Source organism: Pelophylax lessonae (genome assembly GCF_965119305.1).
Source record: "Pelophylax lessonae genome assembly, chromosome: 8".
NCBI classification, from domain to species: domain Eukaryota; kingdom Metazoa; phylum Chordata; class Amphibia; order Anura; family Ranidae; genus Pelophylax; species Pelophylax lessonae.
Window position 1 is genome coordinate 149,665,410 of NC_138775.1, and position 17,449 is coordinate 149,682,858.

A 17,449-nucleotide genomic window follows, 5' to 3' on the forward strand; every position below is an offset into this window, starting at 1 on the left:
TACATATACATGATTTTGTTTTAGAGCTCTAGGGTGGCGCGTGCGCACCGCCGGAGCCACGCTCCCACTGTGATTAGACACAGCGGGAGCCAGTCCGTGGGTCCAGGGGGCGACGATGGCCACCAGCCACCCGTGATTGTGAGGAAGAATGACAGAACAGCCATCTGCCTATGTAAACAAGGCAGACGGCTATTCTGTCAGACAGGAAGAGAGAGATTGTGTGTTCATACTAATCAGGAGGAATACAGATCTCTCTCTTCCTGCTGTCAGTCCACTCCTCCTACAATTAGAAAGCATTCCCTAGGAGCACACTGAACCCCTTGATCGCCCCTGATGTTAACCTCCCTGCTAGTGTAATTTATACAGTAAAAGTGCATATTATTTAGCAATGAACACTATTGGTGTCCCTGGTCCCCAAAAAGTGTAAATTAGTGTCAGATTTGTCTTTAATGTTGCAATTTGTCTAAAAATAGCTGATCGCCGCATTTACTAATAAAAACACAGAAAAAGTCCATAAATCTATCCCATAGTTTGTAAACGCAATAACTTTTGCACAAACCAATTAATATACGCTTTTTGGGATTTTTTTTTTTACCAAAAATTTGTAGCAGAATACAAATTGGCTTAAACTGATAAAGAAATTCGATTTTTTACATTTTTTTATTGGATGTGTTTTATAGCAGAAAGTAAAAAAAATGTTTTTTTTTTCAAAATTGTTAGTCTTTTTTTTGTTTATAGCACAAAAAATAAAAAAACGCAGAGGTGATCAAATACCATCAAAAGAAATCTCTAATTGTGGGAAAAAAGGACATCAATTGTATTTGGGTACAGCGTCGCACGACCGCGCAATTGTCAGTTAAAGCAATGCAGTGCCGTATCACAAAAAATGTCCTGGTCATTAAGGGGATAAAACCTTCCGGGGCTGAAGTGATTATAATTAATTAATTATTATTATTATATAATTATAATTATTATAAGGTAGGTGGGACTGGAGATTAGGTTAAGTAAATTGGTGGATTTTAATGAATTAGAGGCAGGGTAACTTACTGTATTTGTAGTATGTATGTAGTATAAAATAGTAGATCATATATCGATTGGTGTTTTAGAGTTTTTATAAGTAGTTCCATGTAGGGAGCTTTTAATTTTGAAGTATAGATTTTAGTGGTTAATATTTTAATTCTGAAATGTTTGATAATAAGTTATGCTATGTTATCTAATTTTTATGATCGGTATCACATGCAGCAAGCAAACACTATTTTTTACCTATAGCTGGACTTGATAATTAGTTAGCAAGCTGAGAAAGGGTTAAAAAGAATGTAACCAAGGTATGATTGGCTGAATTGGGATTGAACCAGTAGATGGGAGCAAAGAAAATGGTGCTGGTAGCAAAGCAACAGTAATAAATAAGCAATTGCTATTCATTGGAGATCAGGACAGCAAGGCTTTGTTTAACCCGAGGAAGTCACGTGGGGTAGTGATGAAATGTGTTGGGGCGGAGCCTAGTGATGTCATCACACTACTCAGAAGTCGACAGATGTTTGGATTTTGAGGTGATGCGAAGTCTATACCTTAAGGGTACAATGCACCTGTAAATTCTGAAGTGACCTTAAGGTTACTTACTTTTTAGTGCAATATTTCTGATTTTTTTCCATTATTTTAATAAAATGACAATTTTTAAAGTGGTAATGCACCATGAAGGTTTTTTAATTTTAGTTTTTTTTTTTTGTTTTGAGCTGAGGAGTTTCCTGATGGATAGTATGGCTTAAGGCTGTTCCTATTAACAAGGGTTAAAAAAGAGGAGATCCAGGGGAAAAAATCCAACAGCACTCCAATAAGATAACTGAGGCCCCTAAAAGGGGAATGCGCATAGTGACCTATTCATTTGATAGGTCAATATAATCAGGTGAGCGCACTGTGTGAATGGTGGTAGAACTCACTGGTGGTGGAATATTGCAGGAGGAGGAATGATAAATATATTTCAATTTTTAAGTGTGGATTTGAGTATGTATATATGATATATTGGTATATTGTAGAACGTGATATTTGCCAGTAGACACAGTCACATGGAGATATATGTCTAGATTTATATATTGCACTGCACTTTTTGTTGGACTCATACCTGCAGTTTTTTTTTTTTTTTTGAGAATGTCATATAGCAGAATGTAAAAAATATTGTTTTTTTTTTCAAAATTGTCACAGTTTTTGTTTATACCGCAAAAAATAAAAATCGCAAAGGTGATCAAATACCACCAAAAGAAAGCTCTATTTGTGGGAAAAACAGGACGGAGGACGCCAATTTTATTTGGGTACAGCGTCGCACGACCGTGCAATTGTCCGTTAAAGTAATGCAGTGCCGAATTCGCAAAATAGGGCCTGGTCATTAAGGGGGCAAATCCTTCCGGTCTTAAAGTGGTTAAAAAATATGGAATTAGCATGTCATTAGTTGACATGCTATTATGTCATGATATTATGATATAACAAAGAAGGAGTCTACATTATTTACCATGCACATTGACATTAAACATTCTTCTACTTGTTCCAGCCTCATTTTTCACAACACACTCATATACTCCACTATCGGAGGAGTCTGAGCTTGGAATTATGAGCTTTTGTCCATTGGCTTGAAGATGCAAATCGTTGCTTGTCTCAAGAGGAACTCCATTTTTTAGCCACCTTTTAAAGAGGAAAAAAAAACCATTAAACTTAGTACCAGGGTGTCTGGTTATAAAATCATGTTTATATTCAACGTGCTGTAAAGCAATATCAGATAAACGCTAATGAAAATAATAATGGTCCATTATAATAGGGGATTTTAATTATCCAGATATAGACTGGTCAGAAAGAACCATGCATTTGTCTAAGGCTCGTCAGTTCCTAAATGTTTTGCAGGACAATTTCATGGGTCAGATGGTGAACGCACCAACAAGAAACAATGCGTTGCTAGACCTACTGATTATGAATAATACTGACCTTATCGAGAATGTAGAAATACAGGGCAACTTAGGAAGCAGTGACCACAGGTCAAATAGTTTCAGTATAAATCACAGAAATAGGAAACACAAGGGTAATACAAGGACATTGAATTTCAAAAGAGCCAACTTCCTAAACTGCGCTCTTTGCAAGATGATATTAAATGGGATAGAATCCTAGGAACAAAGAACATGGGGGAAAAATGGGAGTGTTTAAGAACATACTAAACAAAGGTATTGGCCAGTGCATTCCAACAGGGAATATGTTTAACCACTTGCCGACTGCCTAACGCCGATCTACGTCGGCAGTCAGCCCCTCACAGGCAAAGTGACGTAGGGCTACGTCACTAGCTTGTGAGGGTCTAGGGAGCGAGCGCGCGCCCCCGGAGGCGCGCTCCCGCTCCCGCGTGGTCACGGACCCCCCCACGCGTGTGACCAGCGGACCCGATGTCCGCCGGTCACTCGCCGATCGGCGGGGGAGAGGGAGAATGTCAGGCAGCTTGTGTAAACAAGCTGCCTGTCATTCTCCTCGCTGTAAAGACACTGATAAAACGGATCTAGTATGTAGATCCGTTGATCAGTGTCCTTACAGCTCAAGCCACAGCCAATCACAGTAGAAAGCACGCCCCTAGGGATACACACAGCCCCTCCCTTCCAAATAAAGTTAACCCCTTCACAACCAGTGTATTTTTACAGTAACAGTGCATATGTATAGCACTGATTACTGTAGAAATGTCACTGGTAACCCCAAAAGTGTCACAAATGTCAGTCAAGGGTCCGATCTGTCCGCCGCAATGTCGCAGTACCGCAAAAAAAATCGCAGATCGCCGCCACTACGCTTTAAAAAAAAAAACAACAAAAATGACAAAAATCTTTCCCTTTGTTAGTAAACGCGATAACTTTTGCGCAAACCAATCAAAATACGCTTTTTGCGATTTTTTTTACCAAACATAGGTAGCATAAAACAAATTGGCCGAAAATTTTAAAAAATTTTGATTTTTACTTTTTTTTTGGGGGGAATTTCATATAAAAAAATGTGAAAAATATTGTTATTTTTGCAAAATTGACGCTCTTTTTTTGTTTATAGCGTGTGATCAAAAAATCGCACAGGTGATCAAATACCACCAAAAGAAAGCTCTGTTTGTGGGAAAAAAGGACGTCAAATTCGTTTAGGTACAGCATCGCACGACCGCGCAATTGTCCGTTAAAGTCACGCAGTGCCGAATCGCAAAATACCCCCTGGTCAGGAAGGGGGTAAAATCTTCCGGGGCTTAAGTGGTTAAAAGAGCTAAAATAAACCCTGGGTGGCTAAACTCCAATGTAAAAATGCAGCTAAAAACAAAAGAAAAGGCCTTAAAAAATACAAGGCTGAGGAGTCATTGTCAGCATTCCAACATTACAAAGAATGCAATAAGAAATATAAGAGTGCAATCAAGGCCGCTAAGATAGAACACAAAAGGTACATAGCGGAAGAGAGTAAAAAAAACCCATTAAATTCTTTAAGTATATAAATAGTAAGAAAGTGAGCCAGAACATATTGGCCCCATAAAGGATGATGAAGGGAATTTGGCTATAAAGGACAGAGAGAAGGCAAAGGTCCTGACTCCTGAATAAATTCTTCTCCTCAGTCTTCACAAAAGAAATAGGGGGGGGGGGGGATACAGTAACCTAGACTGTAATGTTAAAAACACATCACAGGAAGCACCCTCATGTTTAACAGAAGACAGACTCAGAATTAGACTTGAAAAACGTAACATAAATAAGTCACCGGGACCAGATGGCTTACACCCGAGAGTCCTTCAGGAACTCAGCCAGGTGATAGCCAGACCATTGTACCTAATTTTTATTGACAGTCTACTGACGGTAATGGTAACAACGGCGCCCCAGATCCCCCCCTTTGTGAATGGGTATCGGGTACATCATACCCCTACCCATTCACCAAAAAAGTGTAGAAAAGTAAAAACCAGAAAACACAGTTATTGACAAGTCCTTTATTAAAAAGAAAACAAAAATAGTGTCCCTCAATGTAAATCCATCGTCAATCATGACGCCCGCCAGACCCAAAAATGCAAAAAAATTTAAAAGGGCTTTGCCCCTTCAGGGGCTACCTGTCCTCTGTCCGATCTTCAGCTTTGACAGTTCTTTACAGGCAAGAGGTGGGGTCACTCGGTTATGTCACTCGGTGGCACCGCCCCTTCTGACGTCACGTGACGTAAGAAGCGTTGAGGTGAAACGTTTTTGTATTTTTTTTCTATTTATCGGGTCCAGCGGACGTCGTGATTGACGATGGATTGACATTGAGGGACACTACTTTTTTCTTTTTAATAAAGGACTTGTCAAAAACGGTGTTCTGTGGTTTTTATTTTTTTTTACTATTTTGGTGAATGTCTAGGGATACCCTTGTTAAAGGGGGCTTCCAGTTTACAATAAGCCCTCCACCCGCAGGCCACCACGACCACAGCCCAGGGTTGTCAGGAAGAGGCCCTTGGGGGGCAAGCGGCCTGGTATGGCTCAGGAGGTGGGGCCACTTGCTCAATTTCCCCTTTCTTGGCCTGCCAGGCTGCATGCTCGAAAAAAGGTCTGGTATGGATTTTGTGGGGGACCCCATGCCATTGTTTTTTAAATTTTCGCATGGAGCTCCCCTTAAAATCTGTACCAGACCCAAAGGGCCTGGTATGGATTTTGGGGTGGACCCCACACCCTACTTTTCTTTATTTTGAAGTGGAGTACCCCTAAAAATGTCTATACCAGACCCAAAGGGCCTGGTGTAGATTGGGGGGGGGGGGTTCAATCCGTTTTTTATTTAATTCAGTCATAGGGTTCCTCTCAGCCATTTAAATTCAGGGCACTTTCACCCCCTTCCTGCCCAGACCAATTTTCAGCTTTCAGTGCTCATTGGCATCTATGGGAAAGATTGGTCAGCGTGACATGGCACTGCTCCCTGTCTTTAACATTGGCGTCTATGGGAAATCTTGGTCAGCTTGACATGGCACTGCTCCCCATCATTAATATTGGCATTTATGGGAAATTTTGGTCAGCTTGGCATTACACTGCTCCCGAACTATAAGTGACAGGGACACAAAACTTGGGGAGCACCGAGAGGGGACCCAGAACTACAACATTTCCATACATTTTAAAAGTAGAGTATGCCTTTACAGTTCCCTGACAGCATTAAACTGACTGAAATCACTATCCACTAACTACCTGCCTAATCTCTATTGTCACACACTATACACGGCTGCCACATAAGAAGCAGCCTTAAATAGAGTGGGGCATGGACTTAGCTCCTGAGCTATGGTCGGCCAAAGGCACCCCACCCCACCTTTGGCCAATCATGGCTCTGACAGGACATTGTGCTGTGATTGGCCAAAGCATACAGGTCAGGTGCATGCTTTGGCCAATTATCAGCAATCAATGCACTGCAACAGCGCAGTGCATTATGAGGCACTCATCGGTGGGCGAACTTCCTGCCGAGCGCCCCATTTGTTTGTGTGTTCTGCGAAAACACATGAATAGCTGATGTTCGAGTCGAATTTACATTTGACTCGAACACAGAGCCCATCCTTACTTAAGAATATAGGTATGGACCATAGGGTGAGTACCGGGATTGAAAACTGGCTTCAAGGGCGAGTCCAAAGAATGGTGATAAATGGCGAGTACTCGGAATGGTCTGGTGGGGAAAGTAGGGTTCCCCAATGATCTGTCCTGTTTAATTTATTCATAAACGATCTAGAGAATGGGATAAACATCTCAATCTCAGTATTTGCAGACGATACTAAGCTATGGAGGGCTATAACTTCTACGCAGGATGTGGAAACCTCACAAGATGACCTGAACAAAATAATGGGGTGAGCATCTACATGGCAAATGAGGTTTAATGTTGGAAAATGTAAGGTAATGCATTTGGGTGCCAAAAATACAATCACAATTTACTCACTAGGGAGATTCTTAGATGGAATAGGACCTGGGGGTCCTATTTGACGACAAGCTCAGCAATGGTATGCCGTCCAGTTCTGGGCACTGGTCCTCAGGAGGAAATGTGCTGGAACTGGAGAGAGTCCAGAGAAGGGCAACAAAGGTAATAAAGGGACTGGAGGACTTCAGCTATGAGGAAAGATTACAAGCAGGAGGGGAAACACTGGACAGGGGATATTATATCAATGTACAAATACCGTACTGGTGACCTTAGCATAGGGAACAAACTTTTCAGTGAAAGGGAATTTAAAGAGACATGTAGAAATTCACTAAAATTAGAAGAGAAGCGGTTTACCCTAAACCACGAAAAGGTGTCTTTACCGTCAGAGTGGTAAGGATGTGAAATTCTCTTCCACAAGCAGTGGTATCAGCAGGGAGCATCAATAGTTTCAAAAAACCATTAGATGAGCACCATAATGACCACAACATAAAGGGGTATATAATGTACTATTGACAGCACACACATACACTCATAGGTTGAACTGGATGGACTGGTGTATTTTTTTTCAGCTTCACTAACTAGGTAACTATGTAACTAAGAATTAAAGCTAAACTCCAGCTAACACTTTTTAAGCAGTTACCTTAACTTTTTTTTTCTTCCTTTCAGGATAAAGGTTTTATATAAATTAATAAAAATTGACAATTGGAAGTGCCCTGGTCACTGTTACCGTGGAATTAAACCTCCTTATCTTTACAGCCAAGGAAGCTGCCATCTTAGCCTCTGTTTGATTTGAAGTTGCCATGGTGCTGCACTTGTGATCAGATATGACAGCAGTCATTTGGAGGCTTGACAGTTCATTTCTGGGGGCAAGCAACTGCGACAGTTATTAATAGCTTTCCTTAAATGTAACTCTTGTCAGAAACGGCTAAATTTATGGGTTTAGCTCCGGTCTTTATTGTTTGTCTCAACCATCTACCTCCCACTTTTGCTGAACAGTTTAAGTGGGGTACACACTATAAGAAAATCAGAAGAAAAAATACATACGAGGAACGATCTTTCAATTTTCATTTAGTGTGTACACAACTTTTGACCTCTGAGTCAGACTTTTCAAACGAAAATTTCCAAAGGGACAAACTCCAAAATGTTTTTCACATGTGAACAAAACTAACGATTTTCATTTAATGTGGAATGAAAAATTGTATACGAAAAAGACTATGCATGATCAGAAACAATTAAAAAAAAATAGGTCAAGCAAAGAAAACCTCTTTGTCGTACGAGAATTTTCACACAATTAGTACCATCCTCGGTATCAACTTGCTGTTAAATATTCCGAAAAAACAAACAATCATTCACCCAATTTTCCTATAGTGTGTACCCAGCTCAAGTCTGTTAAAGAACGTTCAAAAATACCAGATTTACTGGCAGGATCCCCAGGTGAGAATGAAAAAGAAAGTCTAAAAACCACTAAACTAATGCAGCTACCACATTTACAAATTGGTTATGAAACATATTACATTTTTGGTTTTGGATTTAATACTGTTTTAATTTCACTTGAGGTATATACAGAACATTTTTCAATTTTCTACTATAGAAACCAAAATATTTGGATTACATTTTTTTTTAACTGATTCCCATAATCCATAAAATTATCTCAACAATGACATGATAAATGCCTCCTAAGCATGGGAAAATAAAAAGAATATACTTTCATCTTACATTACATCTGGAAGGGGGGTTCCTTTAATATAGCATTCTAGTTCCAAAGGATTGCTGGCAATGACCGTGTACTCTCCTGGATCATCAATATCCTCTATAGTGGGTGGTACTGTATAAATTGCATAGAACAACCATTTTAGAAATATAGATGTGATGAATCAGTACACAAGTACAGTATGTATTAAAGACAAAATGGCCACAAACTATTTCCCTTAAGTTGATGTGACAGTACAGACATCATATGACAGCTTTACAGTATGCATAGGTTTTATATTAACCAGGTGGGCCTGGTTTACCAAAAAAAATATCCGCTCCCATGCTAAATTACATATTCTCAGCTCATGGTGGGTATCTTCATGCATGAAATACAATGCACAGAAATGAAGGCTTTAGTCAAAATGAAGACTTTGGCCTTCATTATTGTTGTTATGAAACCTTTTTATTTTTTCGTGCACCTGGAGCTCATCTTTAGTATTCAATTAATATTAAATAAGTGGGTAATGAACAAGACTTCTGGAGAGAGTTCATCTTACCTAGGATGTGAACATTGTATATCATTTCAGCTTCTCCTGCTAAATTTGTTGCCACACAAATATACTGTCCTTGATCAGATTCCGCTGTTGACTTTATCTCCAATTTTTTGCCATTATACAAAAGACGTATGTTGTCACTTATCTGTATAGGCACTCCTTCTTTTAGCCAAGTGATTAAGGGTGATGGATGTCCTGTGGCCTCACATTCCAGTACAAGTGTTTTACCAACTATGACCTTTGTGGTTTGAGGCTTGCTTAAGTCTTTATGAATGGAAGCTGGAACTGCTCAACAAGACAAATTTCCGTTGTTAGAACAGCAGGGTACCATGGGCAGCACAGACAAAATGTATTTCAGACACATATATATATATAAAGAAACAAGAAAGCAATATAATAATTCTAGGTATAGTTATTTAAATCCCTAAAGCATACACATGGGCTTAAATATAACATCTTGTTTTGATTTAGAATACCTATGGCAAAGATGTACTACGTGTCAAAGTATTATTTCAGCTCTGTTCTAAACCTAGACATTATCTTTATTACAGTTATACTTATTTTAGTTCATCTTTTTATTAACCTATTTAAAAAAAAGAATTTAGAAAAGAAAACGCACTTCAAATGAAACAGCATTGTAGATCGAAAGTTTTGCAAATTTATTCAATTGTTTTCTAATCTTTAAAGAAAATGAGTTATGTGACCTATGGTATTCAGTCTTAAATTGTTGAAATATTCAGAACCCCCCTTCAATAGACTGGATATTTGAATTGAACACAAGTTTAGTTCAGTTCAGTTTAAACAGTAAAAAATCCAGATCAGCATCAGCTTTTTAGAGTGCACAGCAATGTCAAATTACGGAGCCATGTACTTAAGGATGAAGTCTAGGTATAATTTTTATTGCATGGCTACATTGGTCACTAAAGCAGTTGCTGCTACTACAGTGATTGCCACTAACTTCTGGGTCCTTTGCCAACCAGCTTCCCTTCTGCATACTGACCACAGGATGTTGCTCGATCAGCACTGCCGCTAATTACAGAATGCCTTGTATTTTTTTTTTCCAATGAAAACAAGGCGTTGTGATGGTTGCATTTTCTTTTTTTTTCAGTCTAAATACATTTTCTGTACACAAAAATACAGTACCTGTTGAGAAACTAAAAAGATCTTGCGCTCAGGAAATAATAAGTTAAAGTGCAAAAACTTGTAAAGGGGAGTTCCTCTTTAAGATTATATATTTAATAAATTTACGTTTTGGCATCAGTTTGGTTTTAATAAAAAAAAAAAAAAAAAAAAAAGAGTTTCAGAGAAGTGTTTCATTTAAATTTTGTTTTACTTTTATTTTTTTACTCTAAGTCTGCTTTTCAGTGGATTTATTTGCTTGTCTATGGCCATGCCACCCTGAATGCACCTGATCAAGTCTGAACTTGGAAGCTAAGCAGGATTAAGCCTGGCTAGTACTAGGATGGGGGACCGCCTGGGTATGCCAAACTGATTTTATATTTTAATTAGGCTCATTGTGTTTTTGCCAACCAAATAGCTATTTAATTATTTTACACATACATTGTATGTTTAATGCACAATGTATTAGTGTATATGGGAACTGGCAACGGTTATGTATCTTTACAGGGGTTAATTTTCATTAGGTACATTAAGAGTTAAGATTATGGGTATAAATACCATCACCAAAATGGCTGTAGACAAACTTCCTGAAGAAGTTCTATCAGGACAAAACTGGTTGAGGTGTGGTCTACATGTTGACATAATTTCCAGCAATGTCATATCCTCCTGCTGGAGCATACACTGGTTTTCAACATATGCACAGCCATGGATATTTTTTATTTCTTATGCAAGCCATACATACCCAGTGACGGTTCTTATAATGTGAGTGTGAATATTTTACAAAATTTCTGTGTGTTTTAATAAAAACGGTTCTATTCTATGAGATCACGCCTGGTATTTCATTTGCATTCATGATGGTACATTATCTGAGAAGGACCCATAGGAACAAGCCATTGGGTATATCCCCAAATGCAAGCACTACTGACCTGACGAGCAAAAGTAGGTCAACAACTTGTGGTGAGTGTCTGTCTGTATGGGAACACTGGAGGCACTGAGAAGAGGAGTACCTCTTTTGTTTTATTTGGGACCTTTTACTTGGATTTAGTCACTGTTTATATGATTACTTAGCCCTAATGTTATTTTGTATTGATATAGCATGTTTGTAGTGGTCATGTATTTTGACTAAAGTACCTGTTAAAGGAGTTGTAAAGGTAGTTCTATGCATTAAGTTAAAAAAAAAAACCTTCTGTGTACAGCAACCCCCCTCTTACTTACCTGAGCCCAGGACTCCCCTCCTTATTAGCTAAAACAGCAGTGCAGCGTGATTGGCTCCCACTGTTGTCAATCAAAGTCGGTCTGCCAATAAGGAGAGAGAGGGGGCTGGGCCGGGTTGCGGGTCCATGTCTGAATGGACACAAGGAGCTGTGATTCGGCTCGGGTGCCCCCACAGCAAGCTGCTTACTGTGGGGAAACTCAACAGAAGGGAGGGGCCAGGAACACAGAGGAGGAACCAGAGAAAAGGAGAATCCAGGCCACCATGTGCAAAACCAACTGCACAGAGCAGGTAAGTATAACATGTCTGTTATTTAAAAAAATAAATAAAAAGAGACTTTACAATCACTTTAAGCCTGATAGAAACCCAGTATCAATTACAGTATGTAAGTGTTGTAAGGGAAACAAAAGCTTTAATAAATAAATCAAATTAATGAAGCAACAACATCTAACAACTGGAATACTGAAATATATTACATTTGTTATTGGTTTTTGATACACTTTAGGCAGTATATTTTATATATTTGCTTGTTTTGTCACCCATAGATCAGCACCTGCTCTGTGTCTTAACGTGTGAGCAACTGCAACTTATGTTAGGCTCCATGCACACTGGCTTAAAAATTAGCTGCTTCTACATGAGTTTTATGTTCTGCCTGTAGAAGCATCTCAGTGCTATCCTATGTGTCTATGCACATTAGGACGATTACAGGCATATTTTAGGCTGAACGTTTAGAGGCAGGAAGAAAACCCTTCTGGTTTGCGGTTCTGATTGGAGCTTTCTGCCAGAAAAAAATGCAAAACACTCCTAAACCCATCTAAGTTATGGACAAAAAACACTTTATGTGAGCATTTTTTACAGCCAAGGGAACAGGCATTTTTTTTAAGCCCAGTATTCATGGATCCTTACAACAGTCTTAGTGAGGGATCAGTGGGGGGGGGGGGGAGTCTGAAGAAAGGTTCCTCCTTCCTGGTACTAACATAATTTTCCCAGATTCCCCATCTCAGGCAGACCATCAGAGACTGCTGTTAGGCACAGTCACTTGGTTAGAGATAAAGGACTTTGGATATAAAGAAATAAACACATTCTTGTATGGTATCTGAATCTTTACTTGATAGGAGTTTTTTTCATATGTGCCGTTATTGCTTAGACTACACCATCTGCAGGTAAAAAGAACTACAACAGGATTTAGCAAACATCTTTACTACACATCTGTAATAGTATTCAGTTTAATCATAGTAGCCTAATCTCTACTTTAATTTCAAAATATCTATATGCTTCAGGTTATTACAAATGTATAGGTCAGTGTGAATATGAATTTCACACTGTACAATGCAAACATCAAAAGCATATAACTTACCATAAACATCAAGCAGGTACTCTCTCTCAGCATGTCCTGCAGAATTGGTTGCATAACACTTGTATTTGCCTGAATGTGCAACCTTCACCTCTGAAATATGAAGATATTTGCCATTTTCAGTGAAACTGATCTGTGTGCTCGTCTGAATTCTGTCACCATCTTTATACCATGTTATTGCAGGATGAGGAATTCCCCAAGCATCGCATTCAAGGCTGACCCTGCTGTCCACATTAAAAGAAAACTCTGTCGTAGTGTTTTCATTCTTAATGCTAGGTGGAACTAGAAAAAAAATAGCATTTTGTAAATAATGTCAGTATTACATTCAAATGTAAAAAAAAAAAAAATCAATGAATCTAGATGATTCTAGTAGTGTTTATTTTATTTATTTATTTTTTATGTTGACAGTTTTTGCAGATAATATCAGACTGCTATACTATCAGAAATTATGTTGATGGGCCTTTGTTAAATTCCAATGGGTTTCGCATTCTCATGTAAGTCTTTAGGAATGTAAAACTTGCTGAGGTCAACTGCAGGTTAAATGCAACTGTCAATTAATTCTGAATGATCTCAAAAGTGTCTCAAATCAATGTCAAACTAATGCCATCGACACACCCCAAGACCCGTCAACGCAGGCCCTAAAAATGGTAATTGTGCTTCTGCTTGGACTTCATATGCAGTCTCCCAAAATCCAGAAACACAAGTTCCTTTGATTTATGCATCAATGCACCGATCATGAGCAGATACCCAAAGCATACACTCACAGTATTTAGTATGTGTCTCCAGTGCACATAAAAAAAACCATAAATCATTGCATAGATACAGTAAATGTATGAAGAATTTTGTTTTGCAAAGAACTTTGCAGGCTAAGCGGCAGTATGCCTAAAATAAAAATGTGTTTTATGCCAATGTTTTGGGGACTTTCTGGACATATCTTGAGTAGGAAAAACAAAAACAAACGAAGAGCAAAATAGTATTGATAAAAGGGACTGTAGAAAATTAGTATAAATAAGAAATCCATAGTGCAAGCTTTGCTGGGGGAATCACAGTGCATATTTTCAGATTTAGTATTCAATGCACATGTGTTTCTTTGTATTTTTTAGAAAATACAGGGAAAATGCAGACATAGTAATTCGTACTGCAATTGATCTGGATGTTCAACACATGCTAGAATCTAGGCCCGCACTGTAAATTGCAAGCATTGATGTACAATATTATAGAACTATAATTTGTACACAGGAGTAAAATTGCACATTGATGTGAACCCATTGTTCAGGCATCCTACAGTAATTAATCTCTGTTTTCGTTTATTTCCTTAGTTAATAAGAACCATTGACGTCTGTTGTGGTGGCACTGTTTCTCTGAAAGTACTTGCTGTATAAACTGCAATCAACTATAAATAACAAAACCTTGAAATTGAGTAGTAATCTTGAAATGATGAACAATGGTAAATCAGCTAAGAAGGATATCTATTTCTACAAATATACAGTATCTCATACAGTATTTTTGTAAATGTTTTATTATATCTTTTCACGTGACAACACTGAAGAAATTACACTTTGCTACAATGTAAAGTAGTGAGTGTACAACTTGTATAACAGTGTAAATTTGCTGTCCCCTCAAAATAACTAAACACACAGCCATTAATGCACACTCCTATGTGAAAATATCCAAATTGGGCCCAATTAGCCATTTTCCCTCCCCGGTGTCACGTGACTCGTTAGTGTTACAAGGTCTCAGGTGTGAATGGGGAGTAGGTGTGTTAAATTTGGTGTTATCACTCCCACTCCTTTATAATGGTCACTGGAAGTTCAACATGGCACCTCATGGCAAAGAACTCTCTGGGGATCTGAAAAAAAATAATTTTTGCTCTTCATAAAAATGGCCTAAGCTATAAGAAGATTGCCAAGACCCTGAAACTGAGCTGCAGCATGGTGTCCACGACCATACAGCGATTTAACAGGACAGGTTCCACTCAGAAAAGGCCTCGTTATGTTCAACCAAAGAAGTTGAGTGCACGTGCTCAGCGTCATATCCAGAGGTTGTCTTTTGAAAATAGACGTAAGAATGCTGCCTGCATTGCTGCAGAGGTTGAAGGGGTGGGGGGGTCAGCTTGTCAGTGCTCAGACCATAAGCTGCACACTGCATCAAATTGGTCTGCATGGCTGTCATCCCAGAAAGAAGCCTCTTCTAAAGATGATGCACAAGAAAGCCCACAAACAGTTTGCTGAAGACTAGCAGACTAATGGACACGGATTACTGGAACCATGTCCTGTGGTCTGATGAGACCAAGATAAGTTAATTTGGTTCAGATGGTGTCAAGCGCGTGTGGCGGCAACCAGGTAAGGAGTATAAAGACAAGAGTGTCTTGCCTACAGTCAAGCATGGTGGTAGGAGTGTCATGGTCTGGGGCTGCATGAGTGCTGCTGGAACTGAAGAGCTACAGTTCATTGAGGTAACCATGAATACCAACATGTACTGTGACATACTGAAGCAGCGCATGATCCCCTCCCTTCAGAGACTGGGCCGCAGGTCAGTATTCCAACATGATAATGACCCCAAACACACCTCTAAGATGAGCACTGCCTTGCTAAAGAAGATGAGGGTTAAGGTGATGGAGTGGCCAAGCATGTCTCCAGACCTAAACCCTATTGAGCATCTGTGGGGCATCCTCAAACGGAAGGTGGAGGAGCGCAAGGTCTCTAACATCCACCAGCTCCGTGATGTCGTCATGGAGGAGTGGAAGAGGACTGCAGTGGCAACCTGTGAAGCTCTGGTGAACTCTAGGCCCAAGAGGGTTAAGGCAGTGCTGGAAAATAATGGTGGCCACACAAAATATTGACACATTGGGCCCAATTTCAACATTTTCACTTAGGGGTGTACTCACTTTTGTTGCCAGCAGTTTAGATATAAATTGCTGTGTGTTTAGTTATTTTGAGGGGACAGCAAATTTACACTCTTATACAAGCTGTACACTCACTACTTTACATTGTAGCAAAGTGTAATTTCTTCAGTGTTGAAAAGAAATGAAAAGATATAAATACTATATAGTAATAATAATAATATAATACAATATTTATAAAAATGTGAGGGGTGTACTCACTTTTGTGAGATAATGTATATTTGAAGTTATGGGTAATGGTATGTTAGCTGGGTAGGATATAAACCTATATATATATATATATATATATATATATATATATATATATATACTGTATTTGATAAGTAAATAGAGTAAATCATATATTTTACATTAAATTAACTTACCATTGACAACTAATTCACTTTCTTTAGTTTGTAAGCCAGCTGAATTGGTTGCTACGCATTTATATTGTCCACTGTCAGTTAAACGTAAGTTCTTTATGTGCAAAATTTGTCCATTTTCTAAAATGTTAATGTTTGTGTCTCCTCCACCAACTAATCTATAATAAAAGTCAGGAAAAGTTAAGTTACAACGTAAAAAAGAATACTTATTCTTAAATGAAAAACATTTAATGCTATGGGTAGATGCTGATGGGACAAATCATTTGTGGTTTTCTTTAATACCCTAATAGCAAGAGCTTCTCACCAAGTGAGATTTCACTTCTTAAGCTCCCCAAGCGGCTGCATGAATGTCAGTATACTGTATGTTTACACAATGTCTTGTATCTGGTAATATATCAGTTAGGCATGACAGCAAAATCAGTGATTTCAATGGGCTCTCTTCATGTCTACAAGTATGTAATGATAATTTGTATAATGCAAATACAGTTTATAATATTCTGAACATGCTAAAATGCCTTCAATATTTGCTAATATAATAGTGAAAGAATGAACATTTTATCACATGGGGCACCATTGCATGTAAAAATATACTCCTTTTAAGTCATTAATATACTTCTTAGGCCCCGTTCACATACGGGCGATGCTACTTCGCACCGCGACCTCCGAGGTCGCGGTGCGAGCAGCGCGCCGCGACCTCGGAGCGGCCGCCACGGACTTCATAACATTGAAGTCTATGGCGGTCGCCTCCTGGTCGCCCCAAAGAAGCTACAGATCCTTTTTCTAAGTCGGAGCGACTTGTGTCGCTCCTATTAGAACGGGTCCGCAGCTTCCCTATGGGAGGCGACCTGCGGCGACCTGTGAGGCGACCAGGTCGCCTCACAGGTCGCCCTAGTGTGAACCGGGACTAATATTCAGTATTTTTGTATGGTACAATTCATATATAAAATGTAGGTGCCAACATATAAGCAGTAGAATCGTTCACCTTAGATACTGCAGATTACATCAAGAGAAGCACTTTTAGTGCTAACAATCTGACAGCGGAGCTCTGCAGATTAAATCAGGACAAAAGAACTGGCAAGGGGGTTATTTACTAAACGTAAAGTGCACCAAATTCTGTAAGTGCAGTTGCGCCAGAGCTAAGTAATTGAGGTGGAGCTCTGCTGACTTCCATCATCCAAAAATGCTGTTTTCCGTTTTTTTCCTTGCATGTGATTAGGTGTTCTTTGTCAAGTTATGCTTCACCTCATTTACTAAACTCTGGAGCAACTTCAATTACAGACTGCACTTTGGAAAATGCACAGTCTATTTGCCTTTATGAAATCTACCCCAAAGACTTCTAAAACACGGCTCAGTAAGCAATTAAATGAA

At 38.9% G+C, this 17,449-nt stretch overlaps 1 protein-coding gene across 1 annotated transcript in view; it reads right to left on the minus strand.

Annotated features, from left to right (window-relative positions):
• Positions 1-17,449, minus strand: part of HMCN1 (hemicentin 1) — a 452,754-nt gene that overhangs the window by 298,758 nt on the left and 136,547 nt on the right. Inside the window, exons 30-34 of the mRNA XM_082265585.1 lie at positions 16,085-16,239; positions 12,821-13,099; positions 9,135-9,416; positions 8,602-8,710; positions 2,504-2,673 (exon numbers count right to left, since the gene is read on the minus strand). Of these exons, the coding sequence (XP_082121711.1) occupies positions 2,504-2,673; positions 8,602-8,710; positions 9,135-9,416; positions 12,821-13,099; positions 16,085-16,239 (995 nt within the window). The remainder of the gene's footprint in view (positions 1-2,503; positions 2,674-8,601; positions 8,711-9,134; positions 9,417-12,820; positions 13,100-16,084; positions 16,240-17,449) is intronic.